The 27,800-nt window shown below is 35.8% G+C and overlaps 1 protein-coding gene across 1 annotated transcript in view; it reads right to left on the bottom strand.

The window, feature by feature from the left end:
• The window catches only part of LOC116889050 (cilia- and flagella-associated protein 47-like), a 63,031-nt gene extending 41,990 nt beyond the window's left edge, over nt 1-21,041 (bottom strand). Inside the window, exons 1-2 of the mRNA XM_032890241.1 lie at nt 20,963-21,041; nt 9,511-9,591 (exon numbers count right to left, since the gene is read on the bottom strand). Coding sequence (XP_032746132.1) covers nt 9,511-9,563 — 53 coding nt within the window. The 5' untranslated portion in view covers nt 9,564-9,591; nt 20,963-21,041. The remainder of the gene's footprint in view (nt 1-9,510; nt 9,592-20,962) is intronic.
• Between the last annotated feature and the right edge of the window lie 6,759 nt (nt 21,042-27,800).

Here is a 27,800-nt window from a genome sequence, read left to right as displayed (position 1 = left end):
CTGTCCATGGGGTAGTGGAATTAGCATCAAAATACAGATAACTCCAGGGCAACCCACAACAGGTACACAGCCCATTTATATACAGCCACCAAAGACTACAAAAGGTTGATGAAGCTAAGAAGTGCATGCTGACAGGAGCCTAATTGATATAGCTGTCTCCTGAGAAGCACAGCCAAAGCATGTCAAATACAGACCAAATGGTAGCAACAAACCTTTGAACTGGAGAATGGGATCCTGTTGGGAGGGAAATTAAGAAAAGGATAAAAAAGAGCTGAAGGGCTTTCAAACCCCATAAGAACAACAACAAACAAAATGTTATTTGTATAATCCACCCAATCTATGGTATATTTGGTATAAGTACCATAATGCACTAAAACATTCATCCAACTCTAAATGTTCCTAAATATTTAGTGTAACGGATATTTTAAATCATGTTTTCCTAGAACTTAGCTTTTTTTTTAAATAAAAGCAATAATTAGGGTCTAAAAATATTTCTAACAAAGTCTTCATTTATGTGGCTACTCTAAGCCCAACTATTTTATGATATAGTGATAGCTGATGAGGGTTATAATGAAACTTCCAGTCTCCAATAGAATGTACTCTATGAGGAATAATTATAAAGCAGAATGTTAAACACTTAGAATCCTTTTAAGCCTTAATACATATGTATGTTTGCTGCTCATACAGTCCATGGGTAAAACAAATTCCTTTCCTAGATATAACTATTACTCCTCTAATTTCTTCTTCTTTTAAATTTTATGCAATCTTTATGGGAAACATTTCCCCTTCGTTTTTACTCTGGCCAGAAAGATTTGCCATCATTTCAATTATTATTTATTTCAGACACCAACTTCTATGTAATAAGAAAAACATCCAGTGTATGCCAGAAGTTTTCCAATAAACTATTTCTGTATAAACAAGCAGATCACATGGTATGTTTTAAAATAAGATACAAGAATGAGTGTATTTTATTCTGTCAAAATGTTTCACTGATACAGATTTTTTGTGGTCTTCTCTACTCGATGGTTGTCTCCTTTAAAGTCATAAATCTAACCGACTTATTAATTTCTTAATTGCTGACAGCACTTGAAGTGCCACTTCAGTATAAAAAAATCTGTTGAACATGTAAATAACTCAGTGTCTCTTCAAGAAAATAGCAAATCATATCACTTCAAGAAATATCTGAAAATGTGCTCATTTCTGAGCAGAGCCATTACATCAATAAATTTCAAATTTTACCTAAAGTGTCACATTTCTATACTAATCCCTATTGGATGAATTCTTTTGGATTTAATTAATGTCAGAACTTTTGGGCTAGAGAGATGGCTCTGATTTATTTTTTTTTTTTTTCTTTTTTTGGAGCTGGGACCAACCCAGGGCTTTGGGCTTGGTAGGCAAGCGGCTCTACCACTGGAACTTAAATCCCAACCTCGATGGCTCAGATTTATTGTTGATACTCAAGAAGACAGAGTTCAGTTTAACAATTCAGTCGCTATACTTTTGGCTCCAGGCTAATCAATGCCTTGCTTTTGCCCTCTGGGAACCTGAAAAGATGTAAACACACACACACACACACACACACACACACACACACACACACATGTTCAGACACATCATTGCAATACACACACTAAAAATTATTTTAAAAAATTAAAGGAACATCATTTTTTATCTTTATTAACTTGAGTATTTCTTATTTACATTTTGGTTGTTATTCCCTTTCCCAGTATCCAGGCCAACATTCCCCTAACCCCTCCACCTCCCTTCTAGGTGGCACCCTCCATCCTCCCCCTTGCCCTCCCCCAACAATCTAGTTCACTGGGTGTCTGTCTTAGCAGGACCCAGGGCTTCCCCTTCCACTGGTGCTCTTACTAGGATATTCATTGCTACCTATGAGTTTGGAGCCAGGGTCCAGTCCATGTATAGTCTTTTGGTAGTGGCTAGACCCTGGGAAGCTCTGGTTGATTGGCATTGTTGGTTATATGGGGTCTCGAGCGCCTTCAAGCTCTTCCAGTCCTGTCTCTGATTCTTTCAACGGGGATCCTGTTCTCAGTTCAGTGGATTGCTGCTGGCATTCACCTATGTATTTGCTGTACTCTGGGTGTGTCTCTCAGGAGATCTACATCTCGTTCCTGTCATCCCACTTTTGTTTCATCCATCTTATCTAGTTTGGTGGCTTTATATGTATGGCCCACATGTGGGGCAGGCTCTGAATGGGAGTTTCTTCTGCTTCTGTTCTAAACTTTGCCTCCCTATTCCCTGCCAAGGGTATTCTTGTTCCCCTTTTAAAGAAGGAGTGAAGCATTTGCATTTTGGTCATCCTTCTTGAGTTTCATGTATTCTGTGCATCTAGGGTAATTCAAGCATTTGTGCTAATAGCCACTTATCAATGAGTGCATACCATGTGTGTTTTTCTGTGTTTGGGTTACCTCATTCAGGATGATACTTTCCAGTTCCATTCATTTGCCTATGAATTTCATAAAGTCATTGTTTTTGATAGCTGAGTAATATTCCATTGTGTAGATGTACCACATTTTCTATATCCATTCCTCTGTTGAAGGGCATCTGGGCTCTTTCCACCTTCTGGCTATTATAAATAAGGCTGCTATGAACATAGTGGAGCACGTGTCTTTGTTATATGTTGGGACATCTTTTGGGTATATGTCCAATAGCTGGGTCTGCAGGTAGTTCAATGTCCAATTTTCTGAGGAACCTCCAGAATAAGCCCTGTATCAGATGTAGGATTGGTAAAGATCTTTTCCTAATCTGTTAGTTACCCTTTTGTCCTAACAACAGTGTCCTTTTCCATACAGAAGCTTTGCAGTTTTATGAGATCCCATTTGTCGATTCTTGATCTTAGAGCATAAGCCATTGGTGTTTTTTTCAGGAAATTTTCTCCAGTGCCCATGTGTTCGAGATGCTGCCCTAGTTTTTCTTCTATTAGTTTGAGTGTATCTGGTTTGATGTGGAGGTCCTTGATCCACTTGGACTTAAGATTTGTACAGGGTGATAAGCATGGATCGATCTGCATTCTTCAACATGTTGAACTTCAGTTGATCCAGCACCATGTGTTGAAAATGCTATCTTTTTCCATTGGATGGTTTTGGCTCCTTTGTCAAAAATCAAGTGACCACAGGTGTGTTGGTTCATTTCTGGGTCTTCAATTCTATTCCACTAGACTATATCTGTCTGTCTCTGTAACAATACCATGCAGTTTTTATCACTATTGCTCTGTAATACTGCTTGAGTTCAGGGATAGTGATTCCCCCAGAAGTCCTTTTATTGTTGAAGATAGTTTTAGCTATCCTGGGTTTTTTTTGTTATTCCAGATGAATTTGCAAATTGTTCTGTCTAACTCTCTGAAGAATTGGATTGGTATTTTGATGGGGATTGCATTGAATCTGTAGATCGCTTTTAGTAAAATGGCCATTTTTACTATATTATTCCTGCCAATCCATGAGCATGGGAGATTTAAAGGAACATCTTAATAGCTTTTGTGGATCAAATACTTATGAGTAATACAGTTTTATGATCTATGTATTTGCAAAATTATTTTTAAAAAATTTTGTTTGAAAAAACATGAATAACAAAATTTCAATTTCAAAAATCAACATTGGAAGGGATTGTACATTTGAGGCATCATTAGAATACTTAGGTAGTACCAGGCCAGCCAAAGCTGAACAAAGGCTTATATTTTCAAAACGTTTTCTGGGTTGATTTTTTAAAGATGTACTTCATGTATGTGAGTAAATGTTGCTCTCCTCAGACACACCAGAAGATGGCATCTGATCCCATGGTGGTTGTGAGACACCATGTAGATGCTGGAAATTGAACTCAGGACTTCTCTTAGACCAGTCAATGCTTTTAATCACTAGGCTAGATCTATTTTTAAGAAACAAAAATATAGACCTATGTTCAAATTGCAAAAGAGTTTCTTTTTCAGTTTGTGTAGGTGCGTTTTCCTTATATACATTCAACACCAGAGTATATAATAAACAATGACTTTGCTGCATGGGTGGTTTAGTTTTACGTTTCATATGGTTAAACATAAAATCTCAAAAAAAATGTTGTCCCACTTGTTCATAAAGACATCACTTAAAATAACACATTTTTGCAAGCAAAACATCAACTAAAGAAGCTTCATATTATCACATTGCTTTCATATTGTTGGAGTGCAATACTATAATCTGACTAAAAAAGGAGGAATTTTTCCTCTAGGCTCTGATATTAAGGAGATAACATACTTATTGGTAGACTTTTTTTTTAAATATTTGCATCTATAAATTGTTTAGAAAAAATAATTTTTTAATAAGAAAAGGCTTAGAAAAACATATAAGAACTATTAAATACAGTGCAAAGAAATTTGTGAAACCTAGTAATAAATGACATTTAGGGATATTCTAGATACATTTCTTTTGGCTATGATTCTTGGTCATTACTTTTGGGGTCTGTTTATTTTCAAAATATTCTTTCTGGAAAAATTTGGGTTTAAAAATTATCATACCATTGCTTATTTCATATTGTTGTAATTTTGGAAAGATACATTAAAATATTGTCAATGACTTTGTAGTCAAATATTCCCTTGAGAAAAAATATATTTATAAATTATTGTACATTGCTCATTTCATTTTTTTTTAATTTGGGAAGCATATGTCAGAAAAGATTGTCAATGGCTTTATCGTCAATGGCTGTAAGAAATCACAATTTTTCATCAAATTAGGCAATGAAAAAAGATAAAAGAGGGCTTAACTAAAGAAAAAGAGAGCAATGTAAAACAAAACATGCTTCATTTGTGATAGAAAGTCCTAGATTGTATTTCAAATCATTTAAGTAAACATAATTTCCTCATTTCTTAATCTTTTTTGTGATTTGCAGATGTTTCTGCTCAGATACTTCTACTTTAAATAGAAATCAGAATTTAAAATGTCACAGCATATAATGTCACTTGAAATGTGAAAATGTTTATAGTCATTTAAGCAAAATTCATGGTGACCAAAGAATCTCTTATTTAAGCAAGAAACTTAAAAAGATAAAAATTTCAAGTTATTTGCTTGAATGTTTTAAAGAATACTTTTATGTCACCTTTAAAATATATGTAAGATGCCCTGCTCCAGAAGAAAAGGTAGACCACATTAACCAGAAGAAAAGGTAGACCACCTTATACTCCAGAAGTTCAAAGAAGAGTTAATACCAATATTCCCCAAATTATTCCTCAAAATGAAACAGAAGGAACATAACTAAATTAAAGTTTTTGGCCATAGTCATATGATGCCATATCCAAACCACAGGAAGATTCAATAAAGAAAGAACTTACAGAACAATTTCTTTTATAAACACAGATGCAAAAATATTCACCAAAGTACTCTCAAACATAATCTCAGAAGACACAAAAATATCATCTACCATGATCAAGTATGCTTTAACACAGTGGTGTAGGGATTGTTCAATATAGTAAAATCAGTCAACATAAACAAATTAAATGAAAAGGACTTTGACAAAGTTCAATACCCTTTCATAACAAAGTGTTGGAGAGATCATAGATACAATGCACATACTTCAACACAATAAAGACAACATATAGCAAACTTATAGCCAATATCAAACTAAATGGAGAGAAACCTAAAGCAATTCCACTAAAATCAAGGATAAGACAAGGCATCCAGTCTTTCCATATCACTTTAATAAGGACTTGGATCTTTAGCTAGAGCAATAAAACAACTAAAGGAAATCAAAGGAATAAATTTGGAAAGGAAGAAGTGAAAATGTCACTGTTGGCAGATATTATGGTGTACATAAGTGATCCCAAAAACTCCACCAGAGAACTCCTAAAGCTGATAAACACCAGCAAAGTTTCTAGATACAAATTTAACTAAAAAAATGCCCTTCTATATACAAATGATAAGTAAGCTGAAAAAGAAATTTAAAAAAATACCCTTCACAATAGGCACAAATAATATAAAATATCTTGGTGTAACTCTCACCAAGCAATAAAAAGATCTGCATGATAAGAACTTCAAATCTTTAATGAAAGAAATTGAAGATGATATCAGACTGTGGAAAGATTATTCATGCTCATGGATAAATAGAATTAACAGTAAAAATGGTCATATTACCAAAACCAACCTACAGATTCGATGCAATTCCCATCAAAATTTCAACACAATTTTACATAGGTCTTAAAAAAGAGTAATTCTCCACCTCATATGGAAATATAAAACATCCAAGATTGCTAAAACATTCTTATAAAATAAAAGAAATTCTAGAGGTTATCATCATCCCTGACTTCAACGTGTACCACAGAGGAATAGTAATAAAAGCCTTATTGTACCAGCACTAAAACAAACAGGTTGATGAATGGAATCAAATCAAACACCCAGAAGTAAATCCACCTACCTATGAACATTTGGTTTTTGACAAAGAAGCCAAAACCATACAATGGGTAAAGGGAACCACCTTGAAAAAATAGTGTTGATCTAACTGGATGTCTGAATGTAGAAGAATGCAAATAGGTCCATATTTATCACCCTGCACAAACTCAAGTCCACAGGATCAAAGACATCAATATAAAACAGTATAGACTAAATCTGATATGAGAAAAAAGTGAATAGCCTTGAACATACTGGTACAGTAGACTACTTCCTTAACAGAACATCAACAGCTCAGGCACCCAAATTAAGAGTTAATAAATGTAATCTCATGAAACTAAATAGGTTGTGTTAGACAAAGGACACTGACAGTAGGAAAAAATGGCAGCCTACAAAATGGGAGCAGACTTTCACTAACTCCACATCTGACAGAGAGCTAATATCCAAAATACATAAAGAACTTAAGAAACTAGACACTGACAAAACAACCCAATTTAAAAATGGCATATAGATCTTAAGAGAATATTTCATAAAAATACCTCAAATGTGCAAGAAACACTTACAGAAATATTCAATATCCATAGTAACCAAGGAAATACAAATCAAAACATTTCTGTGATTCCATCTTATACCTATCAGAATGGCTAAGATCAAACACTCAAGGAATAGATCATGCTGGCAAAGATGTGAAACAATGGTAACATGCCTCCATTGCTGGTGGGAATGCAAACTTGTACAACTCCAGAATGCAGAAAATTTGGAATAGATCTACCCCAAAACCCAGCTACATTCTCCCCTGGGCATAAATACAAACGAAGTTCCACCATATCACAAGTATACTTGTTCAATTATGTTAATAGCTGCTTTATTCATAATAGCCAGAAACTGGAAACAACCTAGATGTCCCTCAAGTCAAGAATGGATCAACAAAATATTCAACATCTACACAATGGAGTGTTAGTCATTAAAAAATGACATCATAAAATTTGCAGGCAAATGGACAGAACTAAGAAAGATAATCCTGAGTGAGCTAACCTAGACCCAGAAAAACAAGCTAGGTATGTACTCACTTACAAGTGGCTATTAGTCATAAAGTACAGGATTATGATGTTACAATCCCCAGTCCCAAAGGAGCTAAATAAGAAGGAGGGCCCATTCAGGGAAAGCTTGAACACACTGAGAAAAAGGAATAGATTAGACATTGGAGATGGATGGAAGAGGAGACTGTATGAGGAGGGCTTAATGGGGAAGGGATGGGGATGAAAATAGGAGAAATGAGTTTGGGCACAGACAGAGGGAGAGATTACTAGGAGGGACAACTGGACAGGAGGTGGGTAACACTAAGATGAGGAAGAAACCTATGACAGTGGAAGCTCTCGGGAGTCTATGAGAGTGAATATACCTAATATTCCTAGCAATGGGGGAATATGGAACCCGAATTGGCCTTTTTTTAAAACCAGATTAAGACTTCCAGTGGAAGCATTGGGACACTAACCCAGTCACCAAAACTTATACCTACAATTTGTCCTATCTATAAGGTATGCAGGGGTAAAAGATGGAGCAGAATTTGAAGCAAGGGTCAATGAGTGACTGACACAGCTTCAGACCCATGCCATAAAAGAGAGCCCACCCTTGACATTGTTAATGAGGCTCTCCTATATGTGCAGATAGGCGCCTAGGATAACTGTAATCAGAGAGGCTTCACTCAACAACTGATGAAACAGATAGAGACCTACAGCCAAATTCTAAGCAGAACTTGGGGTATCTTGTAGAAGAGTGGGACAAAAGATTAAAAGAGCCAGAGAGGTCAAGGCCAGCACAAGAAAACTATAGTCAACTAAGCTGGGCATATAGTGGCTCATACAGACTGAATTACTAACCAGCAAACATGCATGGAAAGGACCAAGGCACTCTATACATATATAACTCTTGTGTACCTAGATCTTCATGTGAGACTTCTAGAGTGGGAACAGGGGCTGTCTCAGAGTATGTTGTCTGCCTTTGGACCACTTTCTCCTAATTGCGCTGCCTAGTCTAGTCTCACTCAGTAGATGAAGATGTGCCTAGCATTACTGCAACTTGATATGCCAATGGTGGCTGATATACATGGGAAGGCCTAAACTTTTCTGATGAGAAAAGGAGGAAGCACGGATTTAGGAGGGTGGGGGTGAGATAGAGGGACTGGGAGGAGAGGAGGAAAGGGAAGCTGAGATCAGTATTTAAACTAAACAATTTAGTTAATAAAATAAATGCCTCTGCGCCCCCACCCTGTGAAATCAATCAATCAATCAATCAATCAATCAACTAATCAATCACTCAATCAATCAAGCAAGCAAGCAAGGTAGCTAGCTAGCTAACTAGCTCAGGGCCAGAATTCTACCAAACTGTCAAAGAACAGCTAATGTGAACACTCCTTAAATTATTTCAAAAATACAACAGAAGGAACACTGACAAATTCAGTTTATGAAGCCACATTCACCCTGATATTCAAGTTACAAAAAGATTCAATAAAGAATAAACATAATTTAAATGTAAAGAATATATATATATATATATATAATGTAATATAAAGAATGAACATAATATAAAAATATTCAATGAAATACTTTCAAACAGAATCTAAAAGCACATCAAAAAGATTATCCGCAATGACTAATAGTTACATATCAGAGTTGCAAGGATGGTTAGAGATAAGAAAATCAATCAATGTAGTTGACTATATAAAAAAATGAAAGAAAAAGTAAAACAGATGGTCCTCCCATAAACGCAGAAAAGGCATTTGACAAAATCTAACAACCACTTATGAAAATAGTCTTGAAAAGATTAGGGATTAAATAACAACATACCTAACCATTATAAAGGCAATTTTCAGCAAGCCCACAGCCAAAATCATCTGTAGCTTTTTTGGTAGAACAAAGTCATGATGAACAATAAATACTCACTTTAGTAAATCAAGTGAAAATTTCTTAGACATGAACATAGAAATACTGAAAATAAAATTGAAAAAGAATACATATAATGTAAATGACACATACTTTATAAATAAAAGCTATTGTCCAGGTCTCTCTGTACCAAGTTTCCATGGATACTAATTTCTTATAACTTTCCCTTCTCTATGTATGAGTATAAAATCAAAACTACTTACTCAGGCATCCCAGAGGCCTTTGAAGGTCTAGTTACTTGTGCTGGCAAATACATAAGTGTTGTGGATTCCACAAGAATGACACTGAAATAAATACAAAAAGAGTTATTTCTGATTGTAACTAACAAAATTCAGATATTAACAAAACATTCATCCTTCTCATTTTTCTTATCAATAACCTATATGCAGACTGTAAATATTTACTTATTGTGCAACTGAAAGGACATATTAGAGAAAAGGAAATAGAAATATGTGAAGTACATAGAAATGAAAGTCACACACACAGAGACACAAAGAAACATACACACAAAACACACAAACACACATACCACACACACACATACATACATACACATACATACACACACACACACACACACACACACACACACACACACGCACACACGCCCACATGGCATTGCACGTTGAATCTCAAATGTCTCTGTTCAATGTTATGCTTTTGAAATTTTATTAACCAGTTGATGGTGCTATTTTGACAGACTACTGAATGTTTAGAAGGAACTGCCTAGAAAGAAGAAGTAGACTACTAGAGACAAGCTTTAGAATGTTATATCCCAGTCAAATGTTCCTCTCTCTCTGCTTTTTGGGACATCCTTTAAAGAGCTTTTATTTTTTACCATAAAACCTCACCATTGGAGACCAAAACCAAGCAGGTTATAACTCCTGAACTACATGAACTGTGAAACTACAGCATAAAGAATCTTCAGAGTTCTTCAGGTATTTTAATACAGAAAAGTAAAAAATAGTAATCATTATGATTAACAATACCGGATACAGAAGTTTCATAGTAAAACACATGAAAATATAAATGAATTCATTATATTCTAGAATAGAAGGGAAATCACACAATAGAATTAATGTACAGCAAGTGCTATACACATTATCTGAAGTGAAGAGAAATCTATCTCTGATGAGTTGATATGAGATGTGGGTAGCTAACAGCCATTGTAAAATCTGGCAAGTTCTGAAGCCTGGGTCTCCTTAGGTATGATGCTGTTACTGATTAAACAGGCTCTATAAAGTAGCTTTGTGTGACCACATAGGACTTGAGGCAATGAGGAATGGGTGGACCAGGCATTTAGACTATGATCTTGGTCAGACAGAGATATAATCCTTTGGGACTTGTGTTTTCCATCAATATCCATGAAAGTATAGTAAATTAAATTATAGGTAGCATAAAGTTTAAAGCTGCTTTTTTCTTATTATTTTTGTTTTGTTCTTTATTGTTGCTGTTTTGACAACTTCCCTTTGTCTTATTAGTTTAAATTGAGTTCATTCCCTTGGACTATGACAGAGACTTCAAGTTAGTAAGTACTTATTTCAATATTCTATTTCCTTTGACTATCATTGCTATCTGTATTTCCTGTCAGAACTCCAAAAGAAAAAAGGAGTATTAGAAGAAATTTTCATAACAACATTTGTACTAGTAATATGCTTAGGATTGGAAGAGTAGACATACAATTAATTTGAGCAAGCTTAAAGTGTAACACGGAATCAATGCAACATAATAAAAATAAGCATGTGTGGAAAAAATACTTTTTTCACTGAAAGAAAAACCAGAAGCTAAATAGAAACTACTGGAAGGAGAAATATATCTATAAAACTCTAGTCCCTAGCAGTAAGAACAATGAATTGGTGGACTCTTAAGTTCAAGGCTGTCAGGTTCTACATAGCAAGACCCAGTCCCAAACAAAAAGCAGACAGGAAAAAATGAATCACAAGAAGACATAAAATCCATGGCAAAGGCAACTACAATGTTAAGCCTATAAAATGAAAATGTTATAAATTATTTTTTAAAAACCTTTTAATGTCCTTTCTCACTTAAAAGTCAGGGCTCAAAAATGAAGGCCCAGTTCCCAAACCCCTTGGGAGAGAGAGCTCACCACCCGGAGAGGTGGGCACTCCTGAGACTTCAGAGCAGGAGAGACCACCAACAATGCCCACCACTGCCCGCATGCCTGGGCCAAGAGGGACCTATAGGGCCTCTGGGGAACCAGAAGACAGGGGTAATGGAAGGCATCCCCAAGTGTCCAAACACTGCCCTGATCTGAAGGGACCTGATCAAAAGCCCTGCACCCAAATCCCATGGGAGGGAGAGCTAAACCGTCAGAGGGGAAGACCCGCTTGGGAAGCCAGAAAAGACTACACTCTGCCCATATTTCTGATTCCAGAGGAAAACACCTAACGCCATCTGGGACCCTGGCACATGGTGGCATCGGGAAAAGGCAGCACAGGCCCTCCTGGTTGCTGCCCTCACTAAGAGCTCAAAAGCAGCCCCAACGAGCAACTTGAGCTGCAGGAACACAGGGAAGACCAAATTTTCTGCTCCAAGCGACCTGCCTGGTGGACTCAGGACACAGGCCCACAGAAACAGCTGAAGACCAGTAGAGAGGAAAGACTACACGACCGAAAGCAGAACACTCTTATCCCATAACTGGCTGAAAGGAAACAGGAAAACAGGTCTACAGCACTCCTGAAACACAGGCCTACAGGAAGGTCTAGCCACTGTCAGAAATAGCAGAACAAGGTAACACCAGAGGCAAGCATAGGAACCCAAGCAACAGAAACCAATGCTACATGGCATCATCGGAGCCCAATTCTCCCACCAAAGCAAACACCAGAAAAGCAAGATCTAAATTTAAAAATCACACGATCATGATGATGGAGGACATGAAGAAAGACATAAAGAATTTCTTTAGAGAAAGGCAGGAAACACAAATGCTAGAAGCCTTTAGGGAGGAAAGTAAACACAAAATCCCTGAAAGAATTCCAGGAAACACAATCAAACAGGTGAGGGAATTAAGAAATGGAAATAGAATAATAAAAGAAAGCACAAAGGAAACAACCATGGACATAGAAAAAACCAAAGGAAAAGACAAGAGACAGATACAAAATCACCAACAGAATACAAGAGATAGAAGAGAGAATCTCAGGAGCAGAAGATTCCATAGAAATCATCGAGAATACTGTCAAACATAATGTAAAACGCAAAAAGTTACTGGCTCAAAACATACAAGAAATCCACGACTCAATGAGAAGATCAAACCTAGGGATAATAGGTATAGAAGAGAGTGAAGACTCCCAGCCCAAAGGACCAATAAATATCTTCAACAAAATCATAGAAGAAAACCTCCCTAACCTAAAGAAAGAGATACCCATAAACATACAAGAAGCTTACAGAACCCCAAATAGATTGGACCAACAAAAAAAAAGCTCCCCAAGTCACATAATAGTCAAAACACCAACCGCACAAAATAAAGAAGAATATTAAAAGCAGTAAGGGAAAAAGGTCAAGTAACATATAAAGAGAGACTTATCAGAATCACACCAGACTTCTCACCAGAGACTATGAAAGCCAGAAGATCCTGGACAGATGTCATACAGACTGTAAGAGAACTCAAATGGCAGCCCAGGTTACTGTATCCAGCAAAACTCAATTAACATAGATGGAGAAACCAAGATATTCCATGACAAAACCAAATTTACACAATATCTTTTACAAACCAGCACTACAAAGGATAATAAATGGTAAAGCCCAACATAAGGAGGCAAACTATACCTAAAAAGATGCAAAAAACTAATCGTCTTGGCAACAAAAAAAAGAGAAGAAAAGCACACAAAACAACCTCACATCCAAATATGAATATAACAGGAAGCAACAATCACTATTCCTTAATATCTCTCAACATCAATGGTTCAACTCCCAAAAAAGACATAGATTAACAAACTGGATATGCAATGAGGACCTGCATTCTGCTGCCTACAGGAAACACACTTCAGAGACAAAGACAGACACTACCTCAGAGTGAAAGGCTGGAAAAAAACTTTCCAAGCAAATGGTCTGAAGAAGCAAGCTGGAGTAGCCATTCTAATATCGAATAAAATCAATTTTCAACAAAAAGTCATCAAAAAAGATAAGGAAGCACACTTCATATTCATCAAAGGAAAATCCACCAAGATGAACTCTCAATCCTAAATATCTATGCCCCAAATACAAGGGCACCTACATACGTAAAGAAACCTTACTAAAGCTCAAAGCACACATTGCACCTCACACAATAATAGTAGGAGATTTCAACACCCCACTCTCATCAATGGACAGATCATGGAAACAGAAATTAAACAGAGATGAAGACAGACTAAGAGAAGTCATGAATTAAAATGGACTTAACAGATATTTATAGAACATTCTATCCTAAAAACAAAAAGGATATACCTTCTTCTCACCACCTCATGGTACTTTCTCCAAAATTGGACCATATAATTGGTCAAAAACAGGCCTCAACAGATACAGAAAGATAGAAATAATCCCCATGTCCTATCAGACCACCAAGGCCTAAAGCTGGTCTTCACAACAAAAGGAAAAGAAATGCCCACATATACATGGAAGATGAACAAAGCAATACTCAGTGATAAACTGGTCAAAGAAGAAATGAACAAATTAAAGACTTCCTAGAATTTAATGAAAATGAAGGTACAACATACCCAAACTTATGGGACACAATAAAAGCTGTGCTAAGAGGAAAACTCATATCTCTGAGTGCCTTCAGAAAAAAAAAACATGAGAGAGCATATATCAGCAGCTTGACAGCACACATAAAAGCTCTAGAACAAAAAGAAGCAAATACACCCAGGAGGAGTAGAAGGCAGGAAATAATCAAACTCAGAGCTGAAACCAACCAAGTAAAAACAAAAAGGACTACACAAAGAAGCAACAGAACCAAAAGTTGGTTCTTTGAGAAAATCAAAAAGATAGATAAACCCTTAATCACACTAATGAGAGAACACAGAGAGTGTGTCCAAATTAACAAAATCAGGAATGAAAAGGGAGACATAATTACAGAATCAGAGGAAATTCAAAAAATCATCAGATCCTACTACAAAAGATTATATTCAACAAAACTTGAAAATCTGCAGGAAATGACAATTTCCTAGACAGATACCAGGGACCAAAGTTAAATCAGGAATAGATAAACCATTTAAACAACCACATAACTCCTAAAGAAATAGAAAGAGTCATTAAAGTCTCCCAACCAAAAAGAGCCCAGGTCCAGACAGGTTCAGTGAAGAATTCTATCAGACCTTCATAGAAGACCTCTTACCAATACTATCCAAACTATTCCACAAATTGAAACAGATGGAGCGCTACCGAATTCCTTCTGTGAAGAAACAATTACTCTTATACCTAAACCACACAGAGACCCAACAAAGAAAGAAAACTTCAGACCAATTTCCCTTATGAATAGCGACACAAAAATATTCAATAAAATTCTGGCAAACCGAATCCAAGAGCATATCAAAACAATCATCCACCATGATCAAGTAGCCTACATCCCAAGCATGCAGGGATGTTTTAAAATACAGAAAACCATCAACATAATCCACTGTATAAACAAGCTGAAAGATAAAAACCAGCATGATAATTTCATTAGATGCTGAGAAAGCATTTGACAAAATTCAACACCCCTTCATGACAAAAGTCCTGGAAAGAATAGGAATTCAAGGCCCATACCTAAACATAGTAAAAGCCATATACAGCAAACCAGTAGCTAACATTAAACTAAATGGAGAGAAACTTGAAGCAATCCCACTAAAATCAGGGACTAAACAAGGCTGCCCCCTCTCCCTACTTATTCAATATAGTTCTTGAAGTTCTAGCCAGAGCAATCAGACAACAAAAAAGGAGATCAAGGGATACAGATTGGAAAAGAAGATGTAAAATATCACTATTTGCAGATGATATGATAGTATATTTAATGATCCCAAAAGTTCCACCAGAGAACTACTAAACCTGATAAACAATTCAGCAAAGTGGCTGGGTATAAAATTAACTCAAATAAATCAGTAGCTTCCTCTCACACAAAAAGAGAAACAAGCTGAGAAAGAAATTAGGGAAACGACACCCTTCATAATAGTCCCAAATAATATAAAATACCTCGGTGTGACTTTAACCAAGCAAGTAAAAGATCTGTATGATAAGAACTTCAGGCCTCTAAAGGAAGAAATTGAAGAACATCTCAGAAGACGGAAAGATCTCCCATCCTCATGGATTGGCAGGATTAATATAGTAAAAATGGCCATTTTACCAAAAGCTTATCTACAGATTCAATGCAATCCCATCAAAATACCAATCCAATTCTTCAAAGAGTTAGACAGAACAATTTGCAAATTCATCTGGAATAACAAAAAACCAGGATAGCCAAAACTATCCTCAACAATAAAATGATTTCTGGGGGAATCACTATCCCTGAACTCAAGCAGTATTACAGAGCAATAGTGATAAAAACTGCATGGTATTGGTACAGAGACAGACAGATAGACCAGTGGAATAGAATTGAAGACCCAGAAATGAACCCATGAACCTATGGTCACTTGATTTTTGACAAGGGAGCCCAAACCATCCAATGGAAAAAAGATAGCATTTTCAGCAAATGGTGCTGGTTCAACTGGAGGTCAACATGTAGAAGAATGCAGATCGATCCATGCTTATCACCCTGTACAAAGCTGAAGTCCAAGTGGATCAAGGACCTCCACATCAAACCAGACACACTCAAACTAATAGAAGAAAAACTAGGGAAGCATCTGGAACACATGGGCACTGGATAAAATTTCCTGAACAAAACACCAATGGCTTATGCTCTAAGATCAAGAATGGACAAATGGGATCTCATAAACTGCAAAGCTTTGTAAGGCAAAGGACACTTTGTTAGGACAAAAATGGCAAAACCAACAGATTGGGAAAAAGATCTTTTACCAATCCTACAAACAGATAGAGGGCTTATATCCAAAATATACAAAGAACTCACGAAGTTAGACCTAGGGGAGACAAATAACCCTATTAAAAAATGGGGTTCAGAGCTAAACAAAGAATTCACAGCTGAGGAATGCCTGAATGGCTGAGAAACACCCAAAGAAATGTTCAACATTTTAGTCATAAGGGAAATGCAAATCAAAACAACCTGAGATTTCACCTCACACCAGTGAGAATGGCTAAGATCAAAACTCAGGTGACAGCAAATGCTGGCAAGGATGTGGAGAAAGAGGAATACTCCTCCATTGTTGGTTGGATAGCAAAATGGTCCAACCATTGTGGAAATCAGTCTGGAGGTTCTTCAGAAAATGGAGCATCGCACTACCTCAGGACCCAGCTATACCTCTCTTGGGCATATGCCCAAAAGATGCCCCAACATATAAAAAGACACATGCTCCACTATGTTCATAGCAGCCTTATTTATAATAGCCAGAAGCTGGAAAGAACCCAGATGCCCTTCAACAGAGGAATGGATACAGAAAATGGTACATCTACACAATGGAATATTACTCAGCTATCAAAAAACAATGACTTTTATGAAATTTATAGGAAATGGATGAACTGGAAAATATCATCCTGAGTGAGGTAACCCAATCACAGAAAAACACACATGGTATGCACTCATTGATAAGGGATATTAGCCCAAATGCTTGAATTACCCTAGATGCCACAGAACAATGAACTCAAGAGGATGACCAAATGTGAATGCTTTTACTCCTTCTTTAAAAGGGGGGAACAAGAATACCCTTGGGAGGAAAGAGGAGGCAAAGATTAGAACAGAGACTGAAGGAACACCTATTCAGAGTTTGCCCCACATGTGGCCCATATATAGAGCCACCAAATTAGATAAGATGATGAATAAAGAAGTGCATAATGACAGAACCAGATGTAGATCTCTCCTGAGAGACACAGCCAGAATACATTAAAATACATAGGTGGAATGCCAGCAGCAAACCCTGAAGGGAGAAGGGGACCCCTGAAGGAATCAGAAAGGACTGAAAGAGTTTGAAGGGGCTTTGAGACCCCATATGAACAACATTGCCAACCAACCAGAGATTCCAGGGACTAAGCCACTACCAAACACTATACATGGACTGACCCTGGGCTCCAACCTTATAGGTAGCAATGAATAGTCTAGTAAGCACACCAGTGGAAGGGGAAGCCCTTGGTCCTGCCAAGACTGAATCCCCAGTGAACAGGATTTTTGGAGGGAGGGCGGTAATGTGGGGAGGAATGGCAGGGGAACACACATAGAGAAGGGGATGAGGAGGGGTTATGGGGATGTTGCCCTGGAATCTGGGAAAGGGAATAACAATTGAAATATAATTAAATAATGCCCAAATTAATAAAGATGGAGAAAAAAAAGTTTGAAGCAAACAGTATTGCAACATAATATTTTTCAGCTCCCAGATAACCCTTTGACATGTACTCTAGATAAATATGAGGAAACTATAAAATTCAACTATTTAACATCTTTGAAAATGATCTTAAGAACATTATAGTCTGTGGTATCAGAACAATAAGAATCCAAACACCCATGAAAAAAATCCACTTTTCCTTCCTGTCTAATTTTCGGTTTCTATTGCCATGAGACACCATGACCACTGCTACTCCTGCAAGAAAAACACTTAATTGGGGCTGGTTTACAGGTAAGAGGTTTAGTTCATTGTCATAATTGTGCTGTAGAAGTTGCTAAGATACTTGTGTATCAGCAGCCAGCAGCAAGAAAATGTGACACTTGGCCTTACTTTGAGTATTTGAGACCACAAAGCCAACACCTAGTGATACACTTCCACCTATCACAATAGTCCTACAAGGCCACACCTCCAATAACACTACTCCCTGAGTCCATGGGGGCCACTTCTATTCAAACCACCATACTTCCTAACTTAGCAAAAGAAAATAGAGAATCAAATTACTTAGCAGTGATGAAGATGGATGAATGAGTAGGTTCAATTGACTTTACATTTAGAAAATACAAATTTATTAAGTCAAAGCAAAGTAATATCGAACAAAATTAGAAGTACAGCTATCCTGACAGTATTATTCCCCTCACCAACAAAGACTCCAATTAAAATGTGTAATTTCCTCAAAGAGGAAATTCAAATTCATATCCTTATGAATTATCCTTATGAGTAGCTTGTGAGTTAGGGATAAGATATTTTAATTCTGGATAGAATCACAAGTTAAGAAAAAGATAGTTTCAAATGATCTGCAAGGGCATAACCCATTTTAGAAGGCATAGGGCAATTGTTAACCTGAGGGTTATACATTGAAGGTAGAAAAACATTCTGTAGGGAACGGCCACGTTCTTTGAGAGATCTAACTTCTCAGTACATGCACGATAGGTGACAACAACATTCTATTACTACAGTTCCTAGGGATCTGATGCCTTTTTTGCTGCTTTGTTTCTGCAGGGAGTAGGCAAAGTTATATATGCAGACAAACTAATCAAGTTCATGTTTTGTTTTTATGCAAGCCTCGGGAGAGAGAATCATCAATGAATAAGCGGAAAGTTTTGATAATCAAATATGTCTGTGAATCCTTCATACAAATCATGTAATATGTACATCTTTTGGAGTCAATAAGCAGGTATTATAGATCCTCTTCCCAACATTACAGCCATCGCCAATGTTACTGTTATTTCAAACTGACAGCAAGGTTAAGAATACTTAAAGATATCCAATACTTATGGACATCAAAGAATCAAGTTTTAATTTATTAACTAGTGTTTAGCATGTTCCTGGGAGGTACTGTGCATGCTACTCAAGGAGAAAATTACACATCAGTATCACCCTGCAACAAACCCTGCAACCTAACAGAGTGATCTCCCTATAGGACATGGGTACAATAGTAACACAAATATTATGGCAGTAATCAACCACCTTTTGTTTGGATTTAAAACTCATTGCATAAGGTGGAAGCCATAACTGAGACCGATAATGTAGTCAAGAACCTGAGACTAGATAAGATATAGGTCAAGGAAACAAACAAATGAAATCCACTATTACTATTGTTTGGCAAAATTATTCCAATAAAATGAACATAGCAATAAAATTATTCCTAATGACACATTATTATACCCATACATCAGGACATTGTTCAACCTTTACCAGAGAAGCTATTGTTGCAGTATGTGGGAATTAACAGAGGCCCACAACTAGACAATGTGTAGAGTAAGAGACTCTGAAACACTTAAACCTTGGAAGGAGGATGTCTTTTTCAAGTCTCAGAGATCTATGAGGAAGAAGAAAGAGAAAAACTGCAAGAGCCAGAGGTGGTGTATGACTCCAAAGAAAGTGTCTTGCAGGTACAACACGGATGATACACACATAAACTCCCAGAGACTATAACAATAATGCCTACATAAGTTCAAGCTACACAAAAGCATGACAAAGAGATGAAGGAGAATTGGACATAAAGTGCAATCTCTAACCCAGATATTTGTAACTGAAAATCAGCTTCCTCCAATGGGAGACATTTGGTGTGTAGACCATATTTCAGTAGTAGTCTCATGATCACAAAGAGTTGGGCAAAATATCTCTATGTCATGGGCACTTTTTATATTGTTTGTTTGCTGGGATTGGGAGTTTTCTTGTTATTATTGTTTATTCAAATCTGCATGTTTGGTTTTTGAGGGTGAGGAAAATAAAAATTTGGGTTTGGAGGGAGGATTTAGGAGGAGTTAGAGAGATGAAAGTAAATAATAAAATATATTATATAAAAATTGTACAGCCAGTAAATAAAAAATCTATGAAATATGGAGAGAGAGAGAGAGAGAGAGAGAGAGAGAGAGAGAGAGAGAGAGAGAGAGAGAGAGAGGTGGAAATGAGTGACTGAAACTGTCCATGACCCAGATATCACATTTAACAGGAAACAAATTCAAACTAGTTGTTACACTGACCTTAAAAGAACTATATAAATGTATTAAAAAAAGACAGAGGTCAATGAAGTATCAAATTGAGAACATCAATAAATATTAAAAAGGGAACTGGCAAGAAATTCTATAGTTATAGACTATGAAAAATTTGCTGAAGGACTTGAGAGTAAATTTGAATTTACATAAATACAGAAATCATAAATATACCAATAACTATTTCAATAAAACAAGTTTTGTTTAATCAATTAGGAGTGTTATTTTCAATAATAAATCTCTAAAGGCTTGAACATACAGTAATTCAAAATATTTCAAATTGCCAAATGTTATGTAAAAAATCTAACATTTTATATTTCTATCCCAATGCAAATATTGCATGAGTTTGATTTCTAAATTTAATGTATATTATTTACTAATCCCTTTAAGTTCATAGGAATCTTAGCATATGTACTTTCCCCTCAGAAGAATCATGTTGAAGAGGGAAAGACATTTACTTATTTGTCTTTGTTTATAATTTATTTTATGTATGTGTGCTCTATCTGCATGTACACCTGTGTGCCAGAAGAGGACATCAGATCCCATTATACATGCTTGTGAGCTGCCTTGTGGTTGCTGGGAATTGAACTCAGGACCTTGGGAAGAAAAGAAAGTGCTCTAAACTGTTGAACCATCTCTCCAGCTCCTACTTATATTTTTTAAATATAGATAATGAACTGCAATAAATCAACATTAAAACAGTAACTTACCGAAAATCCCCACCACTTGGAAAGGGGTTTTTCACATTCACAATAACTTCTTTCCATTGATAACATGGAGAGTTACATTTAGCACATCCTAAAATAAAAAAAAGAAAATTCACAATATATAATAATGTCAAAACCTGGAATATCTTGAGTTATGAGGTAAAACATAAAAAAACCTATTGTCCATTTAATTATTTTAATAATTAATAAACTTAATTGTTTTACAAATATGATTAAAATTTAAATAGAATGCAAAATATCTTATCTATAGTAATATACTAATAATTAAAATGCATTTTGACTGTCTCTTAAATTAATCTCCTTCAAACTGAATTAATGAATAAAAAGATGATTCCATGAATAATCAGATATAATCTATATCACTAAATAATAAAGTATATATTATATACGTTTATCTATCACTAAAGACGTATATATGTCATATTTCTGTAATATATATACATATGTGTGTCATACTATGATGTTATAATGACAAGCTCATTATAAAAACATATAAAATAAAAATTCTGCATATAAACATTTGAGAAATTTTCCAGTTAAAAGCTTTAGTCTTGTCTTAAATATTATCTCCATTACTATGTAATTTAATTCCCATTGACCCAAGTGAGAATAAGATGTATTCAGAAGTACACAGCATCAGGCATTCATTTTTCAAGCTTACTCGGCAGTACTGAGGTTAATGATGGGATAGAATCAACTATATCACTAACTTCAGGTAATACACTGTTTCAGAGAATGTATGTCAGAGAGTTGGGAGATGTCACTACTAAAGAGGAAACTTGAAGACCAAAACATATCATAGTAAGAAATAAACACTTGTTGCTTGGGGCATCACTGCCTACTAAGTAAGTCTGTCCTTTTGAATATCTCAGTGCTCTCTTCCCATATTTACCTTCTACTTGATACTTCTTTTTTTTTAATTTTTTTCATATATATATATATATATTATTAACTTGAGTATTTCTTATTTACATTTCGAATGATACTTCTAAAGTCATTCTCTGTACTTTATAATGTAGTCTTACACACTCCAAACTTTTTTATCATATACACTGAATCCTTGTGAATTTGCTTGACTTTAATATACATATCTATATATATATATATATGTAAGTAATACATATATATTAGTAAATAATATTTTTGAACATAATCTATTTATTAAAAGTCTGTGGAATTTCATATCCTGCACAGGGCCACACACGTTTTTCAGTCCTTCAATGTCCAGCCACCCTGTGACCACCTCCCACCCAAAAATCAAAATAATTTCATTTAAAGACCAATTTGCATTATCATGAACTCACTGGAAAATGGTCAAACTCTCAGTGGTTTTCCCTTCAAATAAAACTGAATCAATCACCTCCCCCACGTTAGCTAAAAGCCATCAAATATATTTATAAAAGCCTACCAATTTTTTTTTTGTTGTTGTTGTTGTTTTTGCCTAATGTTTTGAGAAATGAGCATGTAGAATTTAGTCAAGAACATCATTCCTCAACAAATGTAGAATTAGCATGAACTTTATAATGGGTTAGCTCTATAGAATGTTCCACATATACTGAGGAACAACCAATTAGGCAGATGATTGAGGATGTAAAGGTATTTGCTGCCAAACATTTTATCCTGTGTTTAACCTTCAAGATGAACATAGCAGGAAGTTGCCTCTTGCAAGTTGTTCTTTGACCTCCATCATGCTGTGGTTTGGATGTGCTGTAACTTTAATTTTTCAAACCTTATTTTTAATGATGGTTCTTAAATCCTTTAAGCTCCCTTGTAGCCCGCCACCCACCAGAGGTAGTAGAAACGAAACAATATAGGGGGAGGGGGAAATGAACCTGTTTAGAAAGGTTTTTGGAGCAACTCCCATCAGCAGTTCAGTTTACAGGTTAGCATGAGGCAGCAGCTGCATCTACTAGCAAACACCTCAGGGATACACCATCAGTCCAGTTCTGTAGAGTTGGCTTAGCAACAGGGGTAACAAGATCTAGCAGACAGCCAGACTTCAGCCTTGGTTCTAGTCAGCAGGAGGGACCAACAGGAATACCAGTTCTTTGCTATGCCTCTCTTGGGGAAGCAAAGACCGGCAAAGACGAGAGACCCACAAATGTTATACAGCTACCTGTACCAGCAAGCAAAGCTCTGTCACTCAGTGGAGTCCTATTTAGACCCTGCAAACATCACATGTCTTCCAGATGCCTTGCCTCAGCATGGGTCTTGCCTCAGCACAGCTCTTGCTTCAGCAATTGCTTCCAATTAGTCCAAGTTCTTGGAAGTGACAAGAAACTGCAGTACACCACCAGAAGTGTTTTGGTATATTTCCCTCTATGGAGTCTCTACAAATGCAGCTCAACCATGCAGTGTAATGTGGAACAATACACTCATTGAGTTAAGAATCCTTTATTACTTGTCCTTTCATGTGCTTACTTTAACAGAACATCCACTATCCTTTGTCTGCTTCAGCGAAACATTCCTTTACAAGTCTGCCTTAGCCTTTCACACTTGTGTCCACTTTCATGAAACAGTCCTTCTTGTGTTTGCCCCAGCAAAACACCATACAGCTGATTTTTCAAAGAACCCTTAAGTTGACACTTCAAGGTGCCAACATTGATGTGCATGCATCCACACGTTTGCATGCATTCACATACTACCACACACACTAAATAAATATTAAAACACATATTTAAAGTTGTTAAGTGTCTACAGCAGAAAACAAATATTTGTTGAATCAATTGTCAACTTTCAGTGTCCTTACAACAAAATCTTAACTTTCAAGGTATTATGGTAAAGAGATGAACTAAATGACTAAGAACAGAACAGAAACAAAACAAGCAAGAACATTCATGGTATGACACTGCAAGGGCTGGGGTACAGGAGTGAAAGATTACAAAACATGTACAGCTTACTTACAATTGCTTTAAAGTTTAGTATTTCTCCCTTTAGAGCAAAAGCCACAGTGCTGCCTCCTATTCCACATTTAGGTCTTGAAATTAATAATAATGTAGCTTCAGCAGGATGAAGAAAGTGACTTAAAAATTTCACAGCAAGGACAATTTGATTTCTGTTTAATAAAAAATAAAAGGGGAAATATTTAATTGAAATAAAGGACAATTAAAAATATATTAGGTCCAAATCAGTCTTTGTATCTAAGTCCTATATATATATATATATATATATATATATATATATATATATATATTCATTTTTACATAAATCAAACAACACTGAAGCATGAGGTTATTTGTATAATCTAAATTTAACTAATTTATGTATATAAATAACATATTTCACATTGGATTTTCTAGTGTAGAACAATTTTGTATGAATGTATGAGTACCTGTACCTTTTTGTTTGTAAACTCATTCATATTCTCAGCAGTATGGAGTGCACAAAAATATTATACAAACATTTCTTAACTAAAATAGTACCTTAAGTTAAGGTTTGAAAGTGCAACCTAATAATGGTAGATAAAGAACAGTAGTATGTTAGCTATTTGACAAAACTCAATTCAAGGATGAAAAAAAGAAAATATGTCTACTTTTCATTTTTAACTTGTAGTTTAATGGCAGTCTTGGGAATGTGGGTAAGATTATATTTACCAATTTATAGAAAAATTATGATAGTAAGCCCCATTTTGACAGACTAAAGGCTCTGCTACAAATCTTGAAAGGAAGCCCACATATTCTTTTGAAACAAAAGGAGTGGGGGCTCATGAAACACAAAACCATTTCTTAGAAGTTATGCCAGCCCCTTGTCTTTTGATGAGTTTGGAGGCTTAGCTACCTCAGGTTCTTTAGTATTGTTATAGACTATGAAACAGTATCATGGAAATATGAAATTTCTTCTTCCCATATATTAGGAAGTCAACTTCCTTCTCTTTTCAGTTTCTATTGTGCAAGGAAACAATTTTGCTTTCTTTTTTTTCTGTATGTGAATGAAATTACATTAGATTTAAAAATAAGCTATGTTTTTCACAATTGAATATTTAAGCCTTCAATTAACTTGGTATGGTTCCAAGTGAAAAATAGCAGAAATATTCTATTAAGGATTGCTACTCTGGCTTTTTTAACATAATTAACATTATCTACATAATGATCGGTTATTTTTTCTATGAACTATGACTTATAAGCTCTGTTAAAGTAAAAATATTGAAAATGAATATAGGAATAGTGGTACATTTTATCAAGCTTTGTTATAACTTTCATAGACTATGGAACAACTACTAATGGTTGAGAAGAAGAAGTTGCAAAAATGAATTATCAAAATATAAATTGTCCACAGTTCTCTGTACCAAAATCCTGTGTAGGAGAGAGCTGTACTCTCAAAAGTCCTGACAATCCTGAGAGCTCAGGGGAGACTGCCACTCGTGCTCATATTCCTGGCCCACGAGGAACATACCTAGTGCTCTCTAGATAAAGGCACATAGGAACAGTCAGCAGCAGGAACCTTCTGATTTCTGCCTGTGCCAGGAACTGAACTGAACTAGTCCCACAGCACCCTGCACCCAAATCCTGTGGGAAAGACAGCTGGACTCTCAGAAGTATGGACAATCCTGAAAGATCAAAGGAAACAACTGCTTCTGCCCACATTCATACAGAACCCACCTAGTGCTCTGTGTGCCCTCCGGACACAGAAACCTAGGAGCAGTCAGGGGAAGGACCCTTTCAGTTTCTGCTTGCATGGAGAACTGAAAACCAGTCACCAGGAGCACCTACACACCTGAGAGCAGAGGTAAGACCAACTCTTCTGCTCCAAGAGATCTGCCTGGAGGACTCAAGACACAAAAACCGAGGAGTAGCACTCTGTTCCCAGATCCAGCTGAAAGAAAACAGATCTAAAGGAGTGCTGACACACAGGCCTACAGGAGGGTCAAGCCATTGTCAGAGACAGCTAACACCAGAAAAAACCTGATGGCAAGAGGCAAGCGCATTAACCTAAGCAACAGAAACCAAGACTACTTGGCATCACCAGAGCCAAGTTCTCCCTCCAAAGCGAATACTATATATGCAAACAAACTGGAAAAGGAAGATTTGGAGGTAAAATGACATCTCATTTTGATGATAGCAGACTTTAAGAAGGATATAATAATTCCCTTAAAGAAATACAGGACAACACAGGTAAAACAGTAGAGGCCCTTAAAGAAGAAACACAAAAACCCCTTTAAAAATTACAAGAAAATGTAACCAAACAGGTGAAGGAATTGAACAGAACCATCCATGGAAAATGAAAGAGAAATGGAAATAGAAATAAAGAAAGCACAAAGGGAGACAACCCTGGAGACGGAAAACCTAGAAAAGAGTCAGGAATCATAGAAGAAAGTATCAAAAAAAGAGAATACAAGAGATAGAAGAGAATCTCAGAGGCAAAAGATACAACAGAAAACACTTACACAACATTCAAAAATAATGTAAAATGCAAAAAGTTCCTAACCCAAAACATCCAGGAAATCCAGAACACAATGAGAAAATCAAACCTAAGGATAATAGGTATAGAAGAGGGCGAAGACTCCCAAATTAAAGGTTCAGTAAGTATCTTCAACAAAATTATAGAAGAAAACGTCCCTAACCTAAAGAAAGAGATGTCTATACACATACAAGAAACCTAATCAACTCCAAATAGTTTGGTCCAGAAAAGAAATTCCTCCTACTACTTAATAGTCAAAACACCAAACTATGAAACAAAGAGAGAATATTAAAAGCAGTAAGGGAAAAAGGTAAAGTAACATATAAAGGCAGACCTATCAGAATTACATCAGACTTCTCACCAGAGACTATGAAAGCCAGAAGATCCTGGACAGATGTCATACAGACCTTAAGAGAACACAAATGCCAACCCAGGCTACTATATCCAGCAAAAGTCTCAATTAACATAGATGGAGAAACCAAAATATTTCATGACAAAACCAAATTTACACAATATCTTTTTATAAATTCAGTGCTACAAAGGATAGTAGATGGAAACCTCCAACACAAAGAGGGAAGCTACACCCTAGAAAAAGCAAGAAAGTAATCTCCTTGCAAGGTAACCAAACAAAAAGAGACACACAAACATAATTCCACCTCTAAAAATAAAAATAACAGGAAACAACAATCACTATTACTTATTATCTCTTAACATTAATAGACTCAATTCGCCAATAAAAAGACATAGACTAACAGACTAATAGACTTAAAGAGCACCCAGCATTTTGCTCACTCAATTTACATTTATATGTTTTATATGGCTTCAGAAACTGTTTTAAGAACATGTGATACAATAATTTGATTAGTACATGTGTGAGAACATCACTGAATAATTTGGAAAAATAAGAATGTCTTACTTTATATATCATAATTAGTAGCATAAGGGAATTCATATTTATCCATCTAGTTATCTATCTACCATCTATATAGGCACAAGAAAATAGCTATGAAAAGATAAGTATGCCAACATCAGTGCTTTTTGGAAGGAGAATTGAAAAATTTTTAATCTTTTTTTTCAAATTTCAATCACAGCACTTTCTATAATAATCAAAATCTATACATATTATATATTATAAAATTATATATACTTTTAGTATGTATTAGTTGCATTTCCTTTATACAACATACTTTTTCTATACAAAAAAATCTATTATGTTACCAATATGACCCATATACACACAAAGCAAATTAAAATTAATTAAATATATGCCTAAAGGTAGGATGTTTTTTAAAAAACACATTATTTATTTAATGTATATGAATACACTATAGCTGTCTTCAGACACACCAGAAGAGGGCATCAGATCCCATTACAGATGATTGTAAGCCACAATGGGGTTGCTGGGAATTGAACTCAGAACTTC

The sequence above is a fragment of the Rattus rattus genome, chromosome X, assembly GCF_011064425.1.
Source record: "Rattus rattus isolate New Zealand chromosome X, Rrattus_CSIRO_v1, whole genome shotgun sequence".
NCBI classification, from domain to species: domain Eukaryota; kingdom Metazoa; phylum Chordata; class Mammalia; order Rodentia; family Muridae; genus Rattus; species Rattus rattus.
The sequence above is the reverse complement of the archived record's forward strand: the minus strand, read 5'-3'. Positions and strand labels throughout refer to the sequence as shown.